The following is a 25,813-nucleotide window of genomic DNA, read 5'->3' as shown; positions in this document are numbered from 1 at the left end:
CTTACCGTTTCAAGCAATCATTACACTATTGCAAAAATGGTAGTCTTGGTAGGCTGGTGTTAGAAACAGAGTGGACCTCGGGTTCGGGTCGGGTTCGGGCTTAACATGTAAATGTAATTGTCGGGTCGGGTCGGGTCGGGTTAAATGATCGCGGGTACGGGCCGGGTTCGGGCTTCAGTTTAAAGCCCGTGCAGACCTCTAGCAAGGATACATAAGGATTTAAACAGCACAGATGTTTCATGAGCAGCAGATCAGCATATGTAATGATATCTTAAAGGGGTGGTTGATTATGATTTCACTTTTCTAACTTTAGTTAGTGTGTAATGTTGCTGTTTGAGCATAAACAACATCTGCAAAGTTACAATGCTCAAAGTTCAAAGCAAAGGGAGATATTTGCTTTTAAAGAAACTGCTTTTTAAGGACTACAACAAATGGCTGGTAGAGACTACACGACATTCCTCCCGGGTTAATGATATCACTAACCCTAAAATTTACATAAACCTCGCCCCCAGGAACGTAATTTATAGATTATCAAGACAGAATATGCTAATCAATGACTAGAAGATGAGGACACATAAGATGCATAAATTTATCACCGAACCATTCAGAAATGTCCTTTTGCTTCTACATGTTGTCATTTCTTGAATCTCTCCATCATTGTCTGAATCCGGTTTGAACATAAAAGGCTAAAAGTTTTTGAAATTTTCAGTGCATGTTTGTTTGAGGTAAAATGACACAAGCTGTTGAAGCTCCGCCCCCTGTGCCGGGAGCAGCAGCTCATTTGCATTTAAAGGAACAGACACAAAACGGTGCGTTTTTGCTCACCCTCAAAAAGTGACAACTTTAACATGCTATATAAAAATATCTGTGGGGTATTTTGAGCTAAAACTTCACATACACACTCTGGGGACATCAAAAAACTTATTTTACATCTTATGAGAAGGGCATTATACCACCCCTTTAAGGATCGTGTGATTGGAGTAATGTAATTAAAATCATTAAAAAAAAGTACTGACCCTAAAACTGTATGTATGTGTATAAATAGTTTCTAATTCTTTTACTGTTTATTTTTGTTATTGTGCATGCAGCTTTTATTACCTCATATTACTTTATTAATATAGCCAATATTTGTAATTTTAAATTTTTGGCACACTGCAGAACCATTTCAAATAAACTAGTGAGGACAAAAATGTAAATAAAATTGGTTCGAATTAATGGTGACCCATTGAAGGGTCTAAGATATGCACTTTCCCTTTATACATTCATGTGCATTTTAGCCTATCCGCTTGAAGTAAAAAATATGTACTGTTGTGTCGGGGACATTCTGGTGTTCTGCTATTTTGGTCATTGTACATGTAATCTGTGAGATATTTAAAGTGTTTGTCTGCGGTCTCTTCAGGACACTGGAATCAGCGTGAGGAAAAGGGTGATCAAGATTCTGAGAGACATTTGTTTAGAGCAGCCCAGCTTCAATAAGATCACCGAGATGTGCGTGAAGATGATCCGCAGGGTCAATGACGAGGAGGGCATCAAGGTGCAGTCATGTTCTCTGCTTTGTTTTGCATGAAAATCACTGTGCTGAACTTTGTTGTGATAGGTTTGTCCTGTTAGTTTGAGCTGAACTATCTTTTCCTCCCTGCAGAAACTAGTGAATGAGACATTCCAGAAGCTGTGGTTTACACCCACAGCCAGCCATGACAAAGAGACAATGAATAGGAAGATTCTCAACATCACTGATGTGGTCAGTATATCACTCTTAGGCTTTTTTCACACTTTATATAAAATATGTATATGTGTTTGTTTATTTGTATATTTATATATTTGTTTTGTCTGACCACAAGTTCGATTCCATCTCTGCCCCTGCAGGTGTCTTTTTTTTTTACACTTACACGTATAATTTGGGTCTAAATCACAGTATGTTTGCATCATCAAAAAATGTGTGAGAACCCCCGGCAGCTGTTTGTCCTTGTAGCTTAGTAACACTGGAGAAGGCATGTTTTTATCTCTTTGGCTTTACTACCAATTACCAAAACATAAGACGTTCTAGTGGTGCTTCAATCTGTCTGGAACAGATGCTTTGCTAGATATGCAGAAAATATGAGCTGCTCTCTGAAGGCAATTTCTCCAGAGACATCAGCAACAAGGAAATGCAATTGCTGCTCTTTTTGCAGGGCAACAGTCTCGCTTTACTGATTCGGTCATAGGATTTGTACCCTAACCCTTGTTTTCAAGTGGACTCGAGTTTGGTGCACACTGAAATTAATAAAGCAGCTTTCACTCAAATCGATCAGATCAATGTCAAACGGACTTGTGTCTGAACCAAAAGCTCTAGTGTGAAAATGGCTTTCCATTGAAATAGTGCTTTATCCTGAAACTGATCTTATTCTTTTCTTTGCCTCAGGTCGCTGCCTGTAAGGACACTGGCTATGACTGGTTTGAGCAGCTCCTGCAGAACGTAAGTGTTTTTGTTTTTCCATCTGCCCGCCTCTAGTTTGGAGGCCTGTAGCGCTTCAATTTTCTGTGTTTTGTTTTCTCTAGCTTTTAAAGTCAGAGGAGGATTCTTCCTATAAACCAGCCAGGAAGGCCTGTGTGCAGTTAGTGGACAATCTTGTGGAGCACATCCTCAAACATGAAGAGGCACTTGCAGGTACGCACATACTACTGTACTTGGGAAATCTGATTCAGTTCATTAACCTGTAAAGCCTGATGTATTAAATAATAGTCATGAAAATATATTTTTATCCCTCATATAGTATGTTATAATGGGAATATGAAGCTTATACTCAAGGACAAAAAAACATCAGCTTTATTTAGAGTCCCTAGTCTAAGCAAAAATATGTAATTTAATGCTGTTGCTGATATTTATATGGCCAAAAAGTACGTTGAAATTTTTTTCTCCTCTAAGCTCTGTAGTTTTACTACTAAAAGGCGTTTTACTTGCTAAAAAAGTATAATCAATCAAATGACAGAAGGCATAGTAGATTGTGTGCAACAGATTTTTCAGTAAAGTTTTCATGTTGATAATTTAAAAGCCTTAAATTTGTGTAAATCAAGTAATACAGGAGGCTTCATAGTTCATTCAAAAGCAATGTAAATTTAGATTTTAAACCACTTGCAAGTGTTTCTAGAAATCTTTACGTGTTGCTTTTTTGTAGTTTTCATTTGATATTTTCAATAGGGTGTTTGTTGTTGCATTTAATGTAATTTTTGTTTAAATAATACATTATTGAATAAATAGTTAATACACTAATGTAATGCAATGCACCTGAATTCACAATCACTTGATCAGTCATGATCTGTCAAGTTAATAGAAAGAACTTGCCCAACAGTTTGTGATCTTGAATTTGTTCTTGCTAGTTTAATGAGTGTAATTATTTTGCTCTTGTGATGTTGTCTGTGTGCAGAGCATAAGAGTTTGAACTCGATGAGGTTGGTCGCATGCATCACCACGCTGTATCTGTTCAGTAAGATCAGAGCGCAGTTGATGGTCAAGCACGCCATGACTATGCAGCCCTACCTCACCACCAAGTGCAGTGTAAGTGCTCACTTCCTCTCTGCAAGCGGCAACTGCTAAGCACCACTTTCTACAGTTCAATATTTAAGGTCGTTCTGCCATCTAGTGGCCGTATATTCCTAGTGATATTGTGCCAAGGTACACGTGTCAGAAGGTTTTCATGTATGTGTTTATGCATAATGCATTTGTTCTTGTCATTTTCAGTCTCAGAGTGACTTCATGGTGATTTGTAATGTTGCGAAGATCCTGGAGCTGGTAATTCCTTTGATGGATCACCCCAGTGAGAACTTCCTGACCACCATTGAAGAAGACCTGATGAAGCTCATCTTAAAATATGGCATGACCGTAAGTGATGTACACTCACCAACTTGTAAATGTAAATCACATAACTGAATTAACATTTGAGGTACTTAAAAAAAAAAAAAAAAAAAAAAAAAAAGATTTGTTACAGTCATGTGTACCTTTTTAAAGTCTAACTCTCGCCAAAATGCAACCGAGGGGCTTTTTGTTAATCTACCCGAGGCAAACTTTCATTTAAAAGCATAATTAGAATGGAAACGCCACTTTTAAGTTTGACCGTATTTTCGTTTTTGGTCAAATTGCCTTTTGAATGGGAGTGCTAGTGGCATGACTATAGCTCTCTGTTCATTTGATGACATATAGTTGCAAATATTCTCTTGCATCATATTTCTACACATACCACTAAGTTCTATCTCTCTTTCTTTTTTCTGTTTTGCACAGGTTGTCCAGTACTGTGTGAGCTGTTTGGGTGCAATAGTGAATAAAGTGACTCATAATTATAAATTTGTATGGGCCTGTTTTAACCGCTATTATGGGGCTCTGACTAAGCTAAAGTTACAGCATCAGGAGGGTACGAACAACATGGCACTGGCTGCCACCAAAGCAGCCCTGCTCAGATCTCTCTTCACTGTGGGAGCTCTCTGCAGACACTTTGACTTCGACTACGAGCAGTTCAAGGGCACCACTAAGGTATCGCAACCTTTCACCAGACGTAACTATACATGATTATACACGTGTTGTAGTTTACATGCAGCTGTAGCCATGTAGTTGTTTGCTCTTTAACTTTAACTTGAACAATTTTCACTTTAAACTGCACTCTAAAGATAAAACGTGCATTCTAAGATAAAAATAAAAACATTAATAATATTTGCATTATTGTATTTAGCTTTTTTAAACCCAAGATTTCTTGTTTCGAACAGTCAATTACTTCTGTTATTAATCCTGGAATCTTGCACTATTATTGACAGGTTGTGATAAAGGAGAAGGTTTTGGAATTGTTACTGTACTTCACTAATCATGAGGATGAGGAAGTCAGATGCAAAGCCATCATTGGGTTGGGTAAGATGACTCATTCAGTGTTTCTGTTTGTCATTTTAGTAATTATTTTGAATTTATTTCAGTTGTCATTTTAATTTAAGTAATTCTGTTGCATGTTTTTGACATTTTATTAATGTAATAACTTGCTGGCTGCAGTTCACTTAACGGCCACTAGTGTTGCTAATAACAAGAGTGTTTTAATTACTGAATGATACATAAACCTTTTAACCTTTCTCTCTCTCTCTCTTTCTCTCTCTCTCTCTCTCTCTCTCTCTCTTGCATTCTGCAGGTTTTCTTTTCATCATGCACCCGAGTCAGATGTTCGTTCCAGAGGTGAAGTCTCTGTACAACGGGCTCCTGTCTGATAAGCGGTGCTCCATCACACTCAAGATCCAGGTGTTGAAGAACCTCCAGATGTATCTCCAAGAGGAGGACTCTCGGATGCAAGAGGCAGACAGAGAGTGTAAGTGACCCATTCATAGGGCAGTGCTGTGGCTCAACATTTGACACCTACCTGATAGAGAAACTGAGGGCGTATAAATCTTTAGATGCCTATAACTATTTGTTGAATGGTCACGTACAAGACTTGTGTGGTACGATCTGAAGTTCTGCCTAGCCAGCTCCAAGGCCAGAAGACGAAAATGTAAAGAATGACATTACAGTGCAATTTTAAAGATGTAAATATTTTCAAGAAATAAAAATTCCAGTTATTTTTTTTTTCTTTCTTACCAGGTTCTTCAAAAAGTCTAGTCACAATCAATCACAACAATGTATATACAATCACAGATGATTCACAAATAATCTCAATAGATTAGAAAACATTATGCGATAAATTTTCAAATTGGTACTCCGTCGACTGTACTCCGCAAAAAAGGGTCTATACAAACTTGGACCAAACTAGGAACTCGAATTGATAAACTTCAAATTGCTCTATAAAACTCCACCCTTAAAGAAAGCTTGTGTTTTTATTTTTTTTCAGGGCAGAAAATGTCAAAACAGGAAGATCTGAAAGAGATGGGGGACATCTCCTCTGGTATGAGCAGTTCCATCATGCAGCTTTATTTGAAGCAGGTGCTGGAGTCTTTCTTCCACACGCAGTCCAGCGTACGACACTTCGCCCTCAATGTCATTGCTCTGACCCTCAGCCAGGGTCTCATACACCCCGTACAGGTACACACGCCCTCATACAGCAATACAGACAGTATAAACCCAGCATTAATGTCATTACTTGTCCTGCAAAGAATTTTAACTTCTATGCATCCCAGCCTTTTGCATGTTGTTTTAACTTTATACATATTAATAAGATGCATTGGTTAAATGTGCAGTAGGTCTATGAAATACACTACCAATCGGATTTTTTTTAATGCTCACCAAGGCTCATTTAAAAATAGTAATATAGTGAAATATTTCAATTTAAAACAAGTTTTCTATTCGAATATATTTTAAAATGTAATTTATTCTTGTGATCAAAGCTGAATTTTCAGCATCATTACTCCAGTCTTCAGTGTCACATGATCCTTCAGAAATCATTCTAGTATGCTGATTTGCTGCTCAGACATTTCATGTTATCATCAATGTTGAAAACAGCTGTGCCGCTTAATATTTTTGTGGAAACCCTGATGCTTTTTTTTTTTTTCAGGATTCTTTAATAAACAAAGTTCAAAAGAACTTCTTTTTAATCTTGCCATTTGCAATTGTGTTATTTGCAATTTCATGCAATTTGATATTTAAGATTGCTATGTAAGAGTTTGAATTTCTTTCACAAAAAAAAAAGGATCTTACTGTATGTAAATGTTCTTCCATAAATCCGTTTGATTGATTTGGTCATTCTTTCAGCGACGATTAAGAGTGCAATGTTCTATTTAACACATTTTAATGGATTAAAAATCCATTCCACAGATTTGTTTTACCACAATCCATACAGGAAATGTAAAAAAAGAAAAAGAAAAAAGGTGTAGGTTGGGTGTGGGCCTACTCATCACTGTCACAACCTTGGCTGTGGAACGTGCAACTAACATGGACATGTCACTTTTCCTTCCTCCTTCCAATCACAGTGTGTGCCATATCTGATCGCCATGGGGACGGACCCAGAGCCCACCATGAGGAACAAAGCGGACCAGCAGCTGGTGGAGATTGATAAGAAGTACACTGGATTTATCCATGTGAGCATCAATCTGCACACCTTGACACGTGTCATATTCATAAACTGGATTCCAGTTCACTATTCACCAATTAATCAAATACATCGGATGAATGTACCATGGGATACCACAATATACTGTGAAGCATCTAGGTTAAACCTACCTGTAATGGTTTTATTGTATCTTGTATAGTAGTATAATTAAATTATATATATGTGATAGAATTAGATTAATGTATAGCTGGTTTATTTATTTATTTTATCTACAGATGAAAGCTGTAGCAGGGATGAAGATGTCGTACCAAGTGCAGCAGGCCATCTGGGCTTCATCAGGATCTGTGATCCGTGGTTTCCGTCAGGACGAGTCCAATTCTGCTCAGTGCTCCCACCTCTACAGCATGGTCCGTGCAAACAGACAACACCGGCGAGCGTTCCTCATCGCTCTGCTCAATCTCTTCGACGACAGCTCGGTTAGCAGTCTTTGTGTGTCTGTCTCTCCCTGTCGTTGGCTCTTTGTTGTGATGTTGAGACTGACCTTTTCCATCTGTCTCTCTCTCTCTCTCTCTCTCTCTCTCTCTCTCTCTCTCTCTCTCTCTCTCTCTCTCTCTCTCTCTCTCTCTCTCTCTCTCTCTGTGTCCGAGCAGAAGATGGAAGTGAGCATGCTGTTGTTCGTCGCTGATAATCTGGCCTACTTCCCCTATCAGAGTCAGGAGGAGCCGCTGTTCATCATGCATCATATAGACATCACCCTGTCTGTATCAGGCAGCAACCTGCTGCAGACATTTAAGGAGGTAAACGTGCTCAAGTGCTTGTCTAACAGTTTGTGCAGCACTGATTGTTTTGTGAGCCTGTGTCAGTGTGTAATCCAGCTCTATGAAGAAGCTGTATTTGAAGGTTGTTGCAGTGCAAACTCACAGCCTCGGTGTGAACGTAGCAAAACGCTGTTGCATAGAAGACATTTACGTAGAAGTCTTATAGGCACAGCATCAAAAAATGGCCCATTTAATTTTAAAGGTCAGAAAGTGGAAAATAGTCCTGAAAAATGTAATTATGATTGTGTAAAAAAGTTTATATAAACAAGCAAATAAGCTGTACAATATGCTTCCTTTAAGTCCCCTTATAATCAGTGATTTTATTTTCTTTCATATTTATATGGATGTCTGTACTTTCCAACATAAAGTATGATTTCAGACTGAAGCACAACACTGTTCATTTACACGCAAGCAGTAATAGGAGTAAAGTGCACGTGATCCATCACTACATCCTGTAGTGGAGTGTCAGTGGCAATATAGAGAAGTTAATTTTAGTCAAGTTCCCTATAATTTATGATGTCTCATACGGTACATACACGTCATGCTGACTCCAAGCCTGAATGGTTTCGTAAACCCAGATAGACCAGCACTGCTTGCGCTTTCAATGCAGTTAAATAGCTGTGATGGCAAAGAGCACTCGCTGTTTCTCGTTCATCGTTAATATTAAGCTTTTTGTTTTATTTAGTTTTTTGTCAAAAAAAACAACACAAAAACAATTAGTTGTTTACAACATGGCATATTCGTGGCTATTCGTGGCCATTCATGAACAACCAGTAGTGGGAACGCCCACTAGCGACCTCATCGTCAGCCAGTGGCAACATGCAGCGACAAAGATTTAAAGCTGAAAGTCTGCTTCACACAAGCTCATCTCTGCATTTGCTCTGAGTCTGGATCACTTATAATGTGCATTTTAAAATGCAGTGTTTGAAAGCAAAGAAATCAAGACTATTAGTTTTACTGTTAAAATTATTGTTATTTTTACAGTACATTAGTATTATTGCAATGATAGTTTACTATTTACTATTACTATTATTATTTTAGTTTTTTTAGTTTTATGAAAAAGTTATCATATTGAATGGAAAAAAACCATAGCTCATAACATTCTTGTATAATGTCCGTCAATGTTTTTTGCTCCAAAAACAATTTAGTTTTACATGATAATTTTTCACTTTCTGTCTTACAAAAAAAAAAAAGAGGTTGTTACTGTTATTACTAGCTTTAACACATTGGTTATGACACACTTTCACATATTTGAATCATGGATGGTTGTGAGAGAAATTCCACCGTGATTTCTAAACGGGCTGTTTTTGTACCAGTCTCTCATTAAGGTCCCAGGCAGGAAGAGCAGGAAAAGGAGACGACGACGGCGACGACATCAGCAGCCACAGCCACAGCCACAGCAGCAGCAGAACGGTGCGGAGGAGGAAAGGGGAGAGCAGAACGAGGAGAGAGAAAGGAACAGTGGAGATGAAGATTTTGACGGTGATGATTATGAGGAGGATGAGGAGGGGCAGCGAGTTAGGAAGCCTAAGCCCATGGAGGTTACCAAGCAGTCAGAGTCAGATTCTGAGTCTGACCTCGAGGATGCTGATGCTGTCATGGAGCGTCTTCCTGATGATGCATCTCCTCTCCTGGACTTCGCCAGGGCTTCACAGGGCATACTGCTACTGCTAGTGCTCAAACAACACCTTAAGAACCTCTACGGCTTCTCGGACAGGTAGCAAAACACCCATCATGCACCTCAACAACTCCCAAAAATAATGATTGCTATGTGTTTTATATATATACTATATTTATTCTGCTCTCTTCCAATGCAGCAAAATTCAGAAGTACTCTCCCTCAGAGTCGGCCAAGGTGTACGATAAAGCCGTCAACAGGAAGACGTCGGTCATCTTCAGCCCACGGCAGACCATTGATTTCCTCCACCGCGATGAGGTTCATGACGAGCTGACCTACGAGCTGAAGAGGAAGATCGTCAAACAGTACCTCGATGTGAGCATACTTATTTTCTTTCAGGGAAAAAAAAATATGTTTATATATTCTATTTATATCGCTATTTATATTATTTAACATTATTTGTTTTTAATAAATTATAATATTTACCAGTAATAGTAACATTTCAAGGAGGCTATGGGATGACTTAAAAAATATATTATTATAATTATAATAATAATAGGTATTATAATATATTATTATTATTATTATTATTATTACAATATTAAAATAATCAAACTTAATTGAAATGCTAAAAAACACTTGAGTTGAAATTGAGTTTTTCACCCCTTGTTTTCTCCTAAATTGTTAAAAAAATGTCTGGTATCACTAAAAAAAAATCTAGTTATGTTATATATATAATATGTATATTGATAGTAATATAATTGTCTTATATGTTTTTTTATTAATAATTATAATTATTTGCAAACTGTCAAAGAGGCTGCTGGATTACTTAAAACTTAAACTTTTGCAATCACAAAATGAATAATGGTTAATTTAATATATATAATAAAATATTTAAAAACATGCAGCTTTAGTCACCAGAAATGTTAGAGAATATATATATATATATATATATATATATATATATATATATATATAGTGTTGTAGAATGGGGACCTTCAAGTCGATGTTTAGAATTGCTGATTTATATTGCATGTTCTGCTTGATTCTCAGTTTAAGTTGCTAATGGAGCACCTGGACCCTGATGAAGAGGACGAGGAGGGAGAGAACAGTGCAAACGTGAGGAATAAAGCCATCACCTCACTACTGGGGGGAGCAGCCACAAGCCCCCGAAACCACCACACACTCGACTCCGAGGATGAGGAGAGTGACGGAGAGGAGAGGCCACCAGGGGTAAGAGAACTCAAAAACAGTCTTTTTGACTGTCACACTAGTCTGATTCTCTTGGCAGCTTATTCTGGCCAAGTACCACATACTTAGACGGGAAGAAACTGTCTGACTGAAACAAGATCATTGCTCATGTTTTGGTTTTGTGTCTTTCGTCACCTTTATTTATATAGCACTTTGTGTCATACAGATTGTTTCAAAGCAGCTTCACAGTGATTAACAAGAACATAACAGTGTTAATGTTGCCAAGTTCTTCAGTTATGAAAATACAATTTCAGTGGTAAAGTAGCTCTAAAAAGACAGTAGTGTAATTATTCAACTCAGTTTGGTTCAATGTTGAGTCCACTGATTTAGTTCAATAGCAAAGTTCATCAGTTATGAAACAAATACAGGAATAATGTATATAACTATAAAGCAGTTCTTAAGCTGAATAATGACACTATTATTTTCTAAAGTCACATGATTCAGTTCAGTAATGGTGCAGAGTTTGTCAATTATGAACAAGCTGAATTCAGCTATAAATATCTCTAGAGAAGGCAACAGTGTTATTTAGCTCGTCAGTTCAGTGTTGATTTTAATTGTTCAATAACAGTGTTGATGTTGCAGAGTTCATCAATTATCAAATGAATTCAGTTCAGCTTTAAAGCAGTTGTACAGAAGACAATAGTGTCATTATTCAGCTCACTTCAGTTCGCTGTTGATTCAATTCAGTTCAATAATAGCGCAACATTCATCAATTGTGATTTGAATTAAATTTGAACTAATTTGAATCGGCAGTAGCCTGGAAATCCAGACCCAAATCTGAAAGATTAATGGTCTGGCATCGACTAATGAAAATCGCCCAACTCGAGGGGCGGCACCAAGCATGCATTTGAAAATCTCACTGCACGCAATTGGATAACACTAAGACCAATCACAACAAGCCCCATACGCTTAGCTACCAGCAGAGCTAACTGGTTGATCAGACTCTTGCCGTATCCGGTCGGCAAAACAGCAAAAACGCCCTTCTTGCAAAGGAACGATTCGGAACGATATGCAAAGGATAATATTCAACGATTTGAATATTATATATACGAAATCACTGTTTCCTAGGTTAGTCTACTAATACAGTTCACTTGAAGGACTAAATGAGAAAAAGTGAGCGAATTCGGACAGCCGTTGAGCGTACATCGGCTGTACACTCATTATTGTGGTGCGATGTGGGATTAGGGCTGGACCCGAATATTCGTTCGGTGGGTTGGTATTCGATTTAAAAATTTGACATTCGAATATTCGTTGTTGTTGTTTTTTTTTTGTTTTTTTTTGTGCACACCTGGGATCCCCGCAAAACAGTTCTAATTCGCTTGAATAAGGCTGGCGACACACTGGCTGCGTGGCGTGTCTTGTTTTAATTTCGGCTCCCATGTTAACAGGTTGGAGTTTGCATACTGCCTGCGTGAGACACGCGTCTCAGGCGCGGCTCGAGCCACAGAAAACGCGTGCATGCTAGAAATAGAACCGACGCCTAAAGTGTTCCTGCAACGGGAGTGTTCTCTGGCTAGAGCGCAGAACAGCGGATTTTGTATGGACCGAAGTGCATGCCTGAGCTTGTGTTTTGGGTTAAGCTGCGTTGCTTTGACATTGTGGAAAATAGAATAATAGTAGAAACAAAATGTATTAGCCTTTTTACCTGTTATTATCAATCTAAATTAATCTCGTTTTTAATTTAACTTAATTTAGTTTTTATTTATTTAAATTTCGTTTTTCTTTATTTCAATTTCGTTTTTTCTTTATTTAAATTTATTTTTTTCTTTATCTAAATTTCGTTTTTTCTTTATTTCAATTTCGTTTTCTTTATCTAAATTTCGTTTTTTCTTTATTTAAATTTAGTTTTTTCTTTATTTAAATGTCATTTTTCTTTATTTAAATTTTGTTTTTTCTTTATTTAAATTTCGTTTTTTCTTTATTTAAATTTCGTTTTTCTTTATTTAAATTTCGTTTTTCTTTATTTAAATCTACCCTTTACTGTGTCAGTAATTTGTTAGTCAGAAAATTTTAGACTACCTTAAAAGTATTGCTTAAGTTAACAGACCTGTGTGTGTGCGTTTTATATCATAAGTGCAGTTTCCATTCTCAGAGCATATAAGCCCTGCCCGCGTGAGGTGCGCTGCTTCCCGCTCGCACTGTTCTGTAGTTTACTAAAAGTTTATTAAATCTGAATGTGTTCCATCTCGCGTGTCCATCTATATTGCACCAAATGCAACACTGCACTCCCTTGTGAAGTCGATTGGATGAACGGTTGTCGAAATAATCAAAATGCAAACGGACATAGACACATAGAGATTCCTGCCTTTATTAGAGAGAAGAATATGTTCAGCCCCCTCTCTCCGAAGCTTCGAATATTCGATGTTCATTACTATCGAAGCTTCGAAGCTCAAAAAAATGGTATTCGGACCAGCCCTATGTGGGATCAAATGAGTGCACTCAATAGTGTCCACTATGGTTTTAGACACCACTACAAATGACTGTCCCCTAAAATAATGCCCTATTCGAGGGTATAGGGGACGATTTCGGATTCAGCCTAAAGGCCCGTTCACACCAAGTATGATAACTATAAAGATAACGATAAAGATAACTATATATGTGTCCACACCAGCGAGAACGGTCTTTTTATTCTAAGCACGCGCGCCTGGATGATCCAGATCCATTTTAAATGCGCGAGACCTTTAAATTAGAATGGATTCTGATTGGCTGTCAGTGTTTTATCGTTCGACAGCTGGAAAAAAAATCGTTCTGAAAGTGATCCCAACGATATCGTTCCTCATATCTTTATAGTTATAGTTGTGGTGTGAACTCGGTTATTCTTTAATATGGAGAACGATTTTTAGAATTATATCTTTATCGTTATCTTTATAGTTATCGTCCTTGGTGTGAACGGGCCTTAAGAGTCTTTAAACCCCTCTTCACAGGCGTCTCGACGCGGGAGGCGCACGGGAGACTCTGCGGACCTGCTGTTGGCGAACATGAACGAGTCCGTCAGCGCGCTCGATATCATCGCCATCCACTGCCCCAAATACCGAGACCGGCCGCAGATCGCACGCGTGATCCAGAGGAACAGCGACGGTTACAACATCCACTGGATGGCAGGCTCTTACTCCAGCTCTTGGGCTGAAGCCAAGCGCCGCGACGGACGCAAGCTGGTGCCTTGGGTCGACACCATCAGAGAGACCGACATCATCTATAAAAAAATTACACTCACCAGTGGCAACAAGCTCAACCACAAAGTGGCGCAGACTCTACGTTCACTCTACGCTGCCAAGGACAGGAACTCCAGCTAATAATACGTAAACATGCACACGCACTCACATACCTCCCATCTCAGATTCTCTCAGCCTAATGCAACAGCCAAACACATCTCCCGGGTCAGCCAAACATGAACACACAAAACACGAGCGGCTATTCTACACTACAGACTCTTTCTCTCTCTCTGATGCACTCTGGGTCTGGTGGTGACATTTTGCCCTCTGCGCCAGGGTGCATCGTCGTATCGCAGGAATAAAATGTTTGGAGAAACATTGTATGGGTGCTCCTTCGCTGTTGTGCAGCAGATTTCTGGTTGTTTGATTTCTACTCCCAGTGTATCATAGTTTAACATAAAAATATTGTTTATATCTATAAAAGAAATTTAAATATATACTGAATGTTGAAAGAATTAGTTTGTTGATGTTTTTACTTTAATTCTTTCTTTTTTTTCTCATTTTCTTTTCGAATTTCTTAGCGTTAAGCAGCTTTCTATAGCTTAGCTCCTCCTTTACTGGCTGATGATAATTCTCTCTGTTGAGCTGTTTGTCCATTTTGTACGATAGCACCGTGTGGCTGTAATTTATTGTGTATAGCATGCAGTGTCTGTGAGGAGGGCTGTGTCGAAGGAGATTTGCGATAACAGGTCGCCCTGCTCAGCATAAAGGGACTCACATGCCTCTGATGGAACAAATACTGCAATAAATTTTCTACTTCTCTTACTTGCAAGACTCATCCTGTCCGTTTGCGAATCACTTATCTTTTAATATTTTTGCATTTTTTGCCATGCTTGCTTTTTTTATTGACAGGTATCGTGAAGAGGACAGAGCATTATGCGGGGGGACGACACGTCCAGTGTGTTGGACAACTTGTGCACAGCTCTTGTAAAGGTGCCCTAAGTAATGTTTTCTATTACAGTAATTACATTTTCTATTTACTTTATTTTAATGTGTTTGTGTATGGATAACGAGTAATATTAGATGTTATTACTATAGGTTTACACTGAGACAACAGCAATGGAGGAGAAAGATTCAAATAGTATTTTCTTGTAAAGCACTCCAATAATCTGTTTTAGTGTTGCTTCTAATTATGCATAATATTACTATAGTTAATACATGTAGCAAGGGCACACAAAAATGAAGTGTTACCCTTTTTTATTTATCAATTTAATTGAATATTGGAGCACGTTCAGGACCAAACCACATCTGCGCATAAGAATGGTACTTTTAATATGTATACAACGGTGCACTTGCAAGATGTTTTATTCCTCTTAATGTGGTTGTTCAGTCATTTTGCTAAACATTTCATAATGATAAATTATTGAATGAAACTTGCCTTAAACTAACTTTTTCCAGGCAATGCCATCCTTCAGTTGTGGTATCGTCTCATATACTAAGTGACCCAGAGCTGGTGGGGTCAGCGGAGAGACTAATGTAGGTTGTTTAGGATAGGAGATGCGTAGTTATTCAAATTGCAAATTATATGCAAATTTTATGCATAGAAAACCCAATTACCTACTTTATTTTTTTATTTAACTGTGTCATTGATGAACCCTAAGTGTAATATCATCCAGTTTTTAACACTAAAGCCTACTGCATCATATTTGCACATTTCCAAGGTCTCTAAATTATCAACATGATCAAACCTGTTGAACACCAAGTACTACATGCCTTGCGTCTCTGATTGATTTATACTTTAAGTAAAAGGCCTTTTAGTATAATTGTAAAAATGTCCCCTTTCAGGTTATGGTTCATATGTCTTTTTACTGTGAAATCTTTACTGATTTTTATAAAATCAATATAAGAATAACTTGGTTATAAGTAATATTTCAACTTAGGTTTTCTTGATTAACATTAACATTGCTTGATATTAAAATGTGAGTCAAATATGATTCATCAGGTTTTTAAGGAACATTTATCTTAACCATTGTATTGCATTGCATTATACACTGCCCAGCCAAAAAAAAAATCTTTGTTTGGATTTAAATATGCAAATGTTAAGAGTCTATGATTGGATCATTATTGCTGTGAATGATGTTTCTAGCATGTTATATGTTTGGCAACAGTTCTCCTAACCCTAAGTGATGGAGTGTGTAGCTTTTCATTTCTTAAACAGCCATGTGATGTAGGAAGACACATCATGGCCATATTCCAGGATCACAATGTCAAGATTCAACAGTCCAGAGCTTAAATTCATTAAAAGTCTTTGTTTGGGATGTGCTGGAGGAGACTTCACAGAGTGCTGGACTCTTGCATCGACAATACAAGACCTTGACCAAAAATTGAAGCACCTCTTGATGAAAATAAATGTTATGTTATTTCCATCAAGATGTGCATCAATTTTTTGTCAAGTGTAGGAATTCCCTGAATCTTCCTTGTTTTCTATGACTGTGAAAAGCCTGAATACTGCATTCTACAGGATTACTTTTTTTTTCTTTCAAATGTGGCTTGGTTTGTTTGTTCTCTTGTACAGGAAAGCTTCTGCTTCTGTACGGCTCCAGTTTTTATTCCTGTAGTTTAAACAGTAGAGCATACATGTGTTCGATTCTGTGGGAATGCATGAACTGAAAAAAATATGTACCTTAAAAGGCAATAAATTCTTGTGCCAAATGTGTAAATGTAAATATATGCTACGTTTTAGGATCCAAAATATCTGGCCTCATGTGACTTAAAGAAGTCAGAAATGTTGCTCTGTTAAACATTAAGCTTGCTTTAAAAAAATGAAACCATTCCTATGAGCCGAAACATGAGCACCAGCCTAACATGCTGTTGGTCCTCCCGTGTGTTGCCAAACCAGTGCCGACCCGCAGAGGTCTGGACTGTACAAGACCTCTGAAGCCGTCCTGTGGTTTCTGGCACCAAGATGTTAGCAGCAGATCCCTCAAGTTCTCTAGGTTGTGAGGTGAAACCACCGTGGATTGAACTGATTGGTCCAGCACATCCCACAGATGCTCAATTGGATTGAGATCTGGGGATTTTGGATGCCAGATCAACACATTGAACTCTTGACCATGTTCCTCAAACCATTCCTGAACAAGGTGTGCAGTGTGGCAGGGAACATTATCCTGCTGGAAGAGGCCACTTCCATCAGGAAACACCATTGTCATGAAGGGTGTACCTGGTCTACAATGTTTAGGTCGGTGGCACGTGTCAAATTTACGTCCACACGAATGGCCAAACACAGGGTTTTCCCAGCAGAACATTGTCCAGAGCATCACGTTCCCTCCATCGGCTTGCCGTCATCCCACAGTGATCCTGGTGCTATCACTTCCCCAGGTAAACGACGCACATGATGGATTTTCCCTCTTCGGACACTGTTGGTAAATTTTCACCACTGCTGACTGGGAGCAACACACAAGCCTCGTCATTTAAGAGATTCTCTAAACCAGTCTCCTTGCCATAACAATCAGGCCCTTGTCAAAGTCGCTCAGATCTTTATTCCTGCCCATTTCTCCTGCATCCAACATTGATTACGAGAACTGATTGTTTGCTTACCATCTGATCTACCCAGACCTTAAAGGGGTGGTATAATGCCCTTTTCACAAGATGTAAAATAAGTCTCTGATGAGTGTGTATGTAAAGTTTTAGCTCCAAATACCCCACAGATATTTTTATATAGCTTGTTAAAATTGTCACTTTTTGAGGATGAGCAAAAATGCACCGTTTTTGTGTCTGTCTCTTTAAATGCAAATGAGCTGCTGCTCCCGGCACAGGGGGCGGAGCTTCAACAGCTTGTGTCCTGAACATTTCAAAAACGTTTAGCCTTTTATGTTCAAACTGGAGTCAGACAAAGATGGAGAGACTTAAGAAGTGACAACATGTAGACAACATTTCTGAATGGTTAAGTGATGAATTTATGTAGCTGATGTGTAGATATCTTCTAGTCATTGATTAGCATATTCTGTCATGATAATCTATGAATCGCATTCCGGTGGTGGGGTTTATGTAAATTCTAGGGTTGCTAATGTCACTAACCCGGGAGGAATGTTGTGTAGTCCCTACCATCTCTCCCTTTGCTTTGAACTTTCAGCATTGTGACTTTGCAGATGTTGTTTATGCTCAAACAGCAACATTACACACTACTTAAAGTTAAAAAAGTGAAATCATAATCAACCACCCCTTTAATATGTGGCCTTATATGGTTGATCAACGATACTCACCTTCACCTGTGACTGGTCATATATAATGTTTTGGCTCATCAGTCTACACCAAATTAAAGGAACTTTTAAAGTTAGCCATGTTTAAATACCATGACCCCCCCTGTGAACGTCACATTGCTTTACCTGTCAGCAGGTGCTGGAAACAGGACAGCAGGTGTTTGCTGCAATGGGAACATGCGTCATTCTGGGAGAAGAATGCATGTTATGACTGGCTACAGCCTGCATGATGGATAGAATACGTGATGAAAGAACGGATAAGTGCCCAGTTGTTGAATTTAGCTATAAATGTAATTGTGTGCAGTGCATGGCAAGTGGGGCTGTCGTATTGAGATGTAGTATGTCCCAATGCTGTTGTACATGCTATACTTTCCCATCAATGAAGAAACCTATGGTCTGCTTACCTGTTGTCTCACTTCCCTGTATTGCTTATTAAATGAATCATAGAGTGAGAAGTAAATGTGTTTAAATGAATTGGGAATACCCTCATCTCTCTCGATACCTTAAACAGACACAAAGAGATGTATTATTACTGCTCATGATGGCAAGTCTTCTGTTAAGACACACAATGCACTGTAATGAGACTGCTGGATCACTTGAGTTGAGTTATTCTGCGGCCGCGCTTTCAGATATTGACTTGTGAGCTTGAAACGCCGCTGCTCTATAATTACAGATGAGGAAAAGGAGAGGCTGGAGCGTCGAGTCTGGATGCAGTTTTGAGCTTGAAGCTGAACAGAGAGAAAAAGGGTAAGAGATGTTTTCACACCACATACAGGCAGCGAGACGGCACGGACTAGCTACTTCAGTGGCTTTGGCATTTCAGAAAGTCCAACCAGATAAATCCAAAAATTTGACTCAAAGTAATAAAGTATAGTTCTTTCAGTATCACTTTTAGACTATTCGCATTCGTTTTCAGAATAAGTAAATTTTTAAACTTGGAATGTTAAAAATGTATATATAATATGTGACCCTGAACTTTTTTTAATTGAGATGTATACATCACATGAAAGCTGAATAAATAAGCTTTTGATGTATGGTTTGTTAGGATAGTACAATATTTGGTCGAGATAAAACTATTTGAAAATCTGGAATCTGAGGGTGCAAAAAAATCTTAACATTGAGAAAATCACCTTTAAAGTTGTTCATTTATGTTTGCGATTGTGCTGCATTCACTCACAAAAATAAATGTTTTATATATTTACAGTGGTAAATTTACAAAATATCTTCATGGAACATGATCTTTACTTAACATCCTAATGATTTTTGGCATAAAAGAAAAATCGATAATTTTGGCCCATTCAATGTATTGTTGGCTATTGTTACAAATATACCCATGCAACTTATGACTGGTTTTGTGATCCAGGATCACATAGGCTACATGTATGCACTACTGGTCGAAAGTTTTTCAAATAATTCCGCCCAGCACTGTATATCCAGCCTCCCTCCGTCTAATGCTAACATTACAGATTTACAGCAGCTAATGACTAATGACTAATGTTACTCTTGACCTGGGCCTGTGTTTGTCATGTTGAGGTAATGGCATTAACAAGGTTGTTTCTTGTTGGCGGGTGTGTTAATGATGTCCTGTGTGGTGTGTGATGGCACAGGGTGAGTGCGGTGGCCGAAACGTGAACTCTGAATTAGAGATCAGGTCACGAACACGCTCCATATCTCTGGTTTCAGTCTCTTTCTTAGTCATTTCCATCATCACTCTATTTTTACATCTTTCTTCCACAAACCCAAGCTCTTCATTGAGTCAAGGGGTAATCAGTCGTACTTTTCGGTATTAAATTAGACCAATCTATGTTTTTATGTCACTGACTCAAACTTTTGAACAGTCTTAAAGAAAAAACATTGATGACTAACTTGTAAGACTAAGTCTTAGCAGTTTATGCAGCCGGCCCCAAGTCTGACTGAAAACTGTGAAACAACGTAAAGATGAGTACTTTTTTTTGGTATTTTTTTATTAAACAGAATTAATAACAATGAAAAACTAACTAGGGGAAAACATATAAATAGGTATTTAAATATATAAATAGGGTTTAATGAATTATCAAATAATTCATTTGGGTTCTGTTTTTAACATTGAACGTACAGGTGAAACTCGAAAAATTAGAATATCGTGCAAACGTTATAGTTTTGATGATTATGGCTTACAGCTTATGAAAACCCCAAATTCAAAATCTCAGAAAATTTGAATATTACATGAAATCAATAAAAAAAAATACAGAAATGTCAGCCCTCTGAAAAGTATAGTCATGCATATGTATATAGTTATATATATACTAAATATAGTAGTTTCACCTTTTAATTTGAATTACTGAAATCAATGAACTTTTGCACGATATTCAAATTTTTCGAGTTTCACCTGTAATCAGAGAAAATTCAAATTCTCCACATTAGTGGAGGTTAAAGGTCAAAAAGACAACATAAGAACTTTTAAAACACGCAGCACACAAAATGTCTCATTTAAAAAGCCTGTTTGTGTATTATTATAACCATCCTGCAACACCATTCTTGAAGTTCCCTATCCTGTATCTTCTGATTCCCTCATGATTCCCTCAACCAAGTCATCCTCACACATGTGATAACCTGAAATTGCTTCTATTGATTTTCCTGTCTTGTGTCATCGTCTCCCCCTCTGCTTAGACACAGCCACATCTCCGTGCCGAGTGCCTCTCCATGGTGTGGTATATCAGGTTGTCGTCCAGAAAGGACAGGTCGTCGTCGTATTGGACGGGTCGGCAGCAGGCGGTGGGAGGGGAGCTGCGCAGAATCTTTTTGTCCCCGCCGGCGAGGCTGGTGAGGATCTTGTCGTAGTTCGTGAGTGAGTTCACACACACGCCGCTGCAGTAGCTGAACATCATCTCCTCCTGACTCCGGTAGCCCAAACCCAGATCTGACACTTTCAGCTGGACTTGTCTCAGTGCACATGCTCTTTCTTTTCCTTTCTCTCTCTCGTCACGACTCGGCCTCTTTCTGTCCATCTTGTTACGGAGGAAACCTCTCCGTTTCAGAGATCTCTTGAATCTGTGGATGAACGCTGAGTCGGGAGTGGGCAAGCTGTCTGAGGACAGAGGAAAGAGATGTTCCCACATTTACACTACAGACACATCTGAGCAGTCTGAACCTGAACAAGGACGGTTTACGTGGACAGATTATGCTCTTTGTGTATATGCATGCTTTGAAAGGGTCACATCATGAAAATTGTGTCGTTTAAAGGGATAGTTCGGCCAAAAATGATATTTAACCCATGATTTACTCACCCTCAAGCCGTTCGAGATGTATATGTCAATCATTTTTCAGACGAACACATTTTCAGTCATTTTAGAAAATGTCTTAGATCTTTCAGTGGATATAATGTGAAGTAATGGGGTCCACCTCCTTCAAGTCCCAAAATGTGCATGCATCCTTCACAAAAGTAATCCATCCGGCTCCAGGGGGATAAACGAAGGCCTTCTGAGGGTAATCCGTGCGGTTTTGTCGTAAAAATATACATATTTAAAACTTTATAAACGAAAATAACTGGCTTCCGGTAGCGGTCGACGCGCGTTTACGGAGATGGATGCTGGCGTATGACGTAGGACGTAGCGTAGGAAGCGTCGTGACGTAGAACGAACGTGACAGCGCAGCCAGAGAGCAGAGCAAAACAAAACTCTACGTTCGTTCTAGATGGATTACTTTTGTGAAGGATGCATGCACATTTTTGGGACTTGAAGGAGGTGAGCCCCATAGCTTCACATTATAACCACTGAAAGGTTTAAGACATTTTCTAAAATAACTGAAAATGTGTTCGTCTGAAAAAAGATTGACATATGGATCTCGAACGGCTTGAGGGTGAGTAAATCATGGGTTAAATATCATTTTTGGCCGAATTATCCCTTTAAATGCCCCTTAAAGGGATAGTTCACTTTGAAATTACATTTTGGTATGTTTTAGCTTACCTCAAGGGCATCCAAGATGTAGGTGTCTTTTTTTCCGCAGTAGTATACATTTTGATATTTTTAGGTCAAACCGTTCTTGTCTGACACTCATATAATGCAGGTCTATGGTCACTGTCTCAAAGAGCATGCACAGAGTCCAAATTAAAACAATTCCCCATCGTCCAAATTAAACAATTCCCCATCGTAAGTACACACTGATGGCCTAAGACACGAAACGAGCGGTTTGTGTGAGAAAACGAACAGTATTTATATAGTTTTTACCTCTTGTAACACAGCCACGTCCAAGTGATCTTTTGGCGCTCGCGCATCCTGCTGTGTGACGTGTGCGCAGACTGGTGCATAGATATATACACTAGATGTCGCCTTAAAGACATTCGTTCCAATGAACTGCCGTAGACAAGGCGACATTTAGTGTATATATCTATGCACCAGTCTGCGCACAAGATCACTTGGACGTGGCTGTGTATAAGAGCTAAAAACGATATAAATACAGTTCGTTTTCTCACACAAACCGCTCGTTTCGTGTCTTAGGCCATCAATGTGTACTTACGATGGGGAATTGTTTAATTTGGACTCTGTGCATGCTCTTTGAGACAGTGACCATAGACCTGCATGATATGACTGTCAGACAAGAACGGTTTGACCTAAAAATATCAAAATTGAAACTACTGCAGAAAAAAAGACACCTACATCTTGGATGCCCTTGAGGTAAGCTAAAACATACCAAAATTTAATTTCAAAGTGAACTATCCCTTTAAGTACAAATTTTGTAAAACCATACCAATATTGTCTCCCTGTGAACTAGGCCTACAAAAATGCGCATTTGTGAAAACGGTGACGTACGTGTTCAGTCAATAGGCGCGTATGTTTCTTTACAAAGTGACATCGCCATCTAGTGGCCTGGCAGCAGAATACAGCGTTTTTACAACGCTGTTTTAGAACAATGATCATTTTGACCACGTTGTCATCTGTACATGAAACTTCTCAAAAACGCAAAGGAAAAACATTTCCATTTTGAGTACATCATTGTTGTGTAAATGTAATAGAGGCAAGCTAGTTAGAGTTGTGCGTGTAAACCTCTCTGGCCTCAAGAAGCGCGCTAGTGACTGATGCTAGAGACTGCGAATGTCTTTAGCGTTCTTGTTTGCGCGCCCACATACCATGCTGGAGACGCCGGTTCGTTTCCCGAAAGCGTTGTTAGCCAACAATGGTCGCAAGTTCCGTTGTTATCAGCATAGTTCAACAAGTCGGTGTTTCCCGAAACCATCGTTCCAACAAACATTCACAAGAAGCATTGCAAAGTTGCTCTCGACAGCTCTCGACCTGAGGTTAGAAGCAGAGTTTGTTTGCATGACATGTGGACTCAATAAATCCTTATCTTGAGAAAAACAAGCAAACATGACATCCAATACAATCGGTATCTTTTATTTCTAATACATAATGTAACTTACGTCTTTTAGTTTGTCAAGAGATTTAAAGCACCGTTTTTGAAGAGTGCGCTTGTGCGAACGTGATCTAGAAAGAACGAGCCTATGATTGAATCTGAGAATAAAGCAAAATAACTGAGAAAAATGAGAAATAGGGTGTTTCTCAAAACCAAGAATGCAAAGAACAGACTTGTGTTCTTGGGGAGAACGCTCTTGCTAGTTGTTCTTGGAAGAATGAACTCACAAGGTGACGAGCACACAGAACGCCGCTGACAGTTTGAGACGATGTGTTCTTGCGCAATAATACCCCCGCACAGACGGCGTCTGCAGTAGCCAAACATAACGAGAATTATTGACGATAACAGCCAGGCTTTATCGCCCAAGCCTACCCTCAGCTCAAGGGATTACTCTACAACTGTACACTACAATGTAATGTATATTCATAACAATAAAGCAACGCCTGTGTCCTTGTTTGTCGTAACTTAACACCCGCAGGCGCTTATGGAGATTCTCACTTCCGAAAACATTTGAGCACATTTTCGATTCGCCATATATTTTCGTAAAAATGCCAATATTTGAAATCTAAACAGTTGATTTCTCGCATCAAATGTTCTCAGAAGTGAATTTAGTGATGAAATGGCGTACGAAATTGTAGAAAAATGACTTATTGTATTGACCTGCCTCTCCTTCCTCGAATGCCGAAATGAATGCTGGGATATTTCTGCCGTCAAGTTCACACAAGTTACCAACCGATGCATCCTCGGTAAAATGGGCGTGTCAAGAACACTTCCGTGATTTTTAACCGTTCTTGCCAAAATGCAAACTTGTACTTGGGCAGCGACTGATGACGTTTCACAAGAACACAAGTACAGACAAGAACACAGATTGAGAAAGGCCCATAGTCCTCAGATGTCATGTCTGTAATTTATAGCAAAACATCTAGCATTAATTTGATCTCCAACACCTGCGTGACATCATTAACCAACGTGGTTAAACGACCAATTTGAAACAATATGGTTTCGGGAAACATCTAGTCGTGATTATCTAGTTGATTTCTTCAACAATGTATCGTACTATGGTAGTTAAGCAGCGAGTTACGTAGCACAGAGCGGGTTGAGTTGGACCGGTTACATTGGTGCCATGACCCGGATGGGAGTGACGTTTAGGCGGGTGATTGAAATAAGGGGCTTTCGCACTGGAGGAACCTTTTCATAGTTCCTAGAACTATTGACGGAAGTTCCCTGATTTTGGCGTGTGTCGAACCGCAGAAACTAGGAACGATTTTAGTTCTAGGAACTCCTTTTAGAGGAACTAATTTAACTCCTACTTCAGAGTCGGGTCTAAACCAGCACTATAGGAACTATCCGTGACGTTAGTGTTCGCTGATTGGCCAAACGCACGGGAAACACCAGCACCCGCCGTTTTAAAAAAGGCTTTGTAAACACACCGATTACAGCCTATATATTTACTTCAGAAACTAACTCTATGAACATGGAAACCAGTGATAGATGGGCCTCTTAACCTTTACGCTGAGGAGAAAATCCAACACAACTTTGAGTGGACCAAGCCAAACATGATTATGTATTTCTGCTCAGCAACCACACGGCACACGCTAATAACTTTTCATTACTGTCAACTTTCTATGTATAACAGTTCTATCTAATAATGTATTAGACAGGAGGTAAACTAGATGCATGTAAAACTAAATCTGTTTTTGCTGGAGAACCCTTGGTTAGGGGACCTCGAGAACAAAAAGGACTGGCAATAATAAATGCTATGACCCTTTTGAAGTGCACTGCACATTGTGTTTTGACAGTATGTAAAGACGGTAGTGTTTTGATGTGCTTTGTGAAACGGTACCCCCCATTTACAACCATGAGAGTGCGAGTAGAGCGATCAAAGAGCCATAACGTGATATAGTTTGCATTATTCTGACAGCTTTTAGCAACAATACTGCTTTTGTCCACAGGCACCAGATAAAATACAGGTTTTCTAAACGGAGATGAGTTGTAAGCTGATAGAACTGGAGTAGTGTGTGTCTAGTGTCCCGCCCAGGTACAATGGGTCACCTGAAACTTCTTTACTTAACCACCACAACAGTATCAGGTGTGTCCTGAAACGCGCTTTATCACACCTGTGTGTATTCGTGTGACTGTTATTTATTTAATAATAAGAATCAAGTAGCTTGTCCTGACCTGAGTGACTTCTTGGCTGCGGATGTTTGATCGTTCGAGCATCAGGCAGATTTTGGTTTGCTTTTCTCAGCAGGTCCAGTCTTTGAGAACACTGAGTGTGTGGCTGTGAGTAGCGAGTGTGTTCGGCTCTTTTGGGGTTTTGTAGAAGCAGCGGGACAGACGAC

The 25,813-nt window shown here is 38.9% G+C and overlaps 1 protein-coding gene across 2 annotated transcripts in view; it reads left to right on the top strand.

Annotated features, from left to right (window-relative positions):
- The window catches only part of nipbla (NIPBL cohesin loading factor a), a 52,085-nt gene extending 37,425 nt beyond the window's left edge, over positions 1–14,660 (top strand). For both annotated transcript variants that reach the window (XM_081366968.1, XM_081366969.1), the window contains exons 29-45: positions 1,400–1,534; positions 1,643–1,741; positions 2,402–2,455; positions 2,539–2,647; positions 3,405–3,535; positions 3,719–3,859; positions 4,256–4,504; positions 4,783–4,873; positions 5,142–5,315; positions 5,832–6,022; positions 6,907–7,014; positions 7,262–7,462; positions 7,637–7,783; positions 9,121–9,521; positions 9,622–9,796; positions 10,475–10,654; positions 13,597–14,660. In XM_081366968.1, the coding sequence (XP_081223094.1) occupies positions 1,400–1,534; positions 1,643–1,741; positions 2,402–2,455; positions 2,539–2,647; positions 3,405–3,535; positions 3,719–3,859; positions 4,256–4,504; positions 4,783–4,873; positions 5,142–5,315; positions 5,832–6,022; positions 6,907–7,014; positions 7,262–7,462; positions 7,637–7,783; positions 9,121–9,521; positions 9,622–9,796; positions 10,475–10,654; positions 13,597–13,965 (2,955 nt within the window). In that variant the 3' untranslated portion in view covers positions 13,966–14,660. The remainder of the gene's footprint in view (positions 1–1,399; positions 1,535–1,642; positions 1,742–2,401; positions 2,456–2,538; positions 2,648–3,404; positions 3,536–3,718; positions 3,860–4,255; positions 4,505–4,782; positions 4,874–5,141; positions 5,316–5,831; positions 6,023–6,906; positions 7,015–7,261; positions 7,463–7,636; positions 7,784–9,120; positions 9,522–9,621; positions 9,797–10,474; positions 10,655–13,596) is intronic.
- Positions 14,661–25,813: the final 11,153 nt, after the last annotated feature.

This window comes from Scardinius erythrophthalmus (genome assembly GCF_964197995.2).
Source record: "Scardinius erythrophthalmus genome assembly, chromosome: 5".
Taxonomy (NCBI): Eukaryota; Metazoa; Chordata; class Actinopteri; order Cypriniformes; family Leuciscidae; genus Scardinius; species Scardinius erythrophthalmus.
Note: the sequence above shows the minus strand (reverse complement) of the source record. Positions and strands in the feature narration are given on the sequence as shown.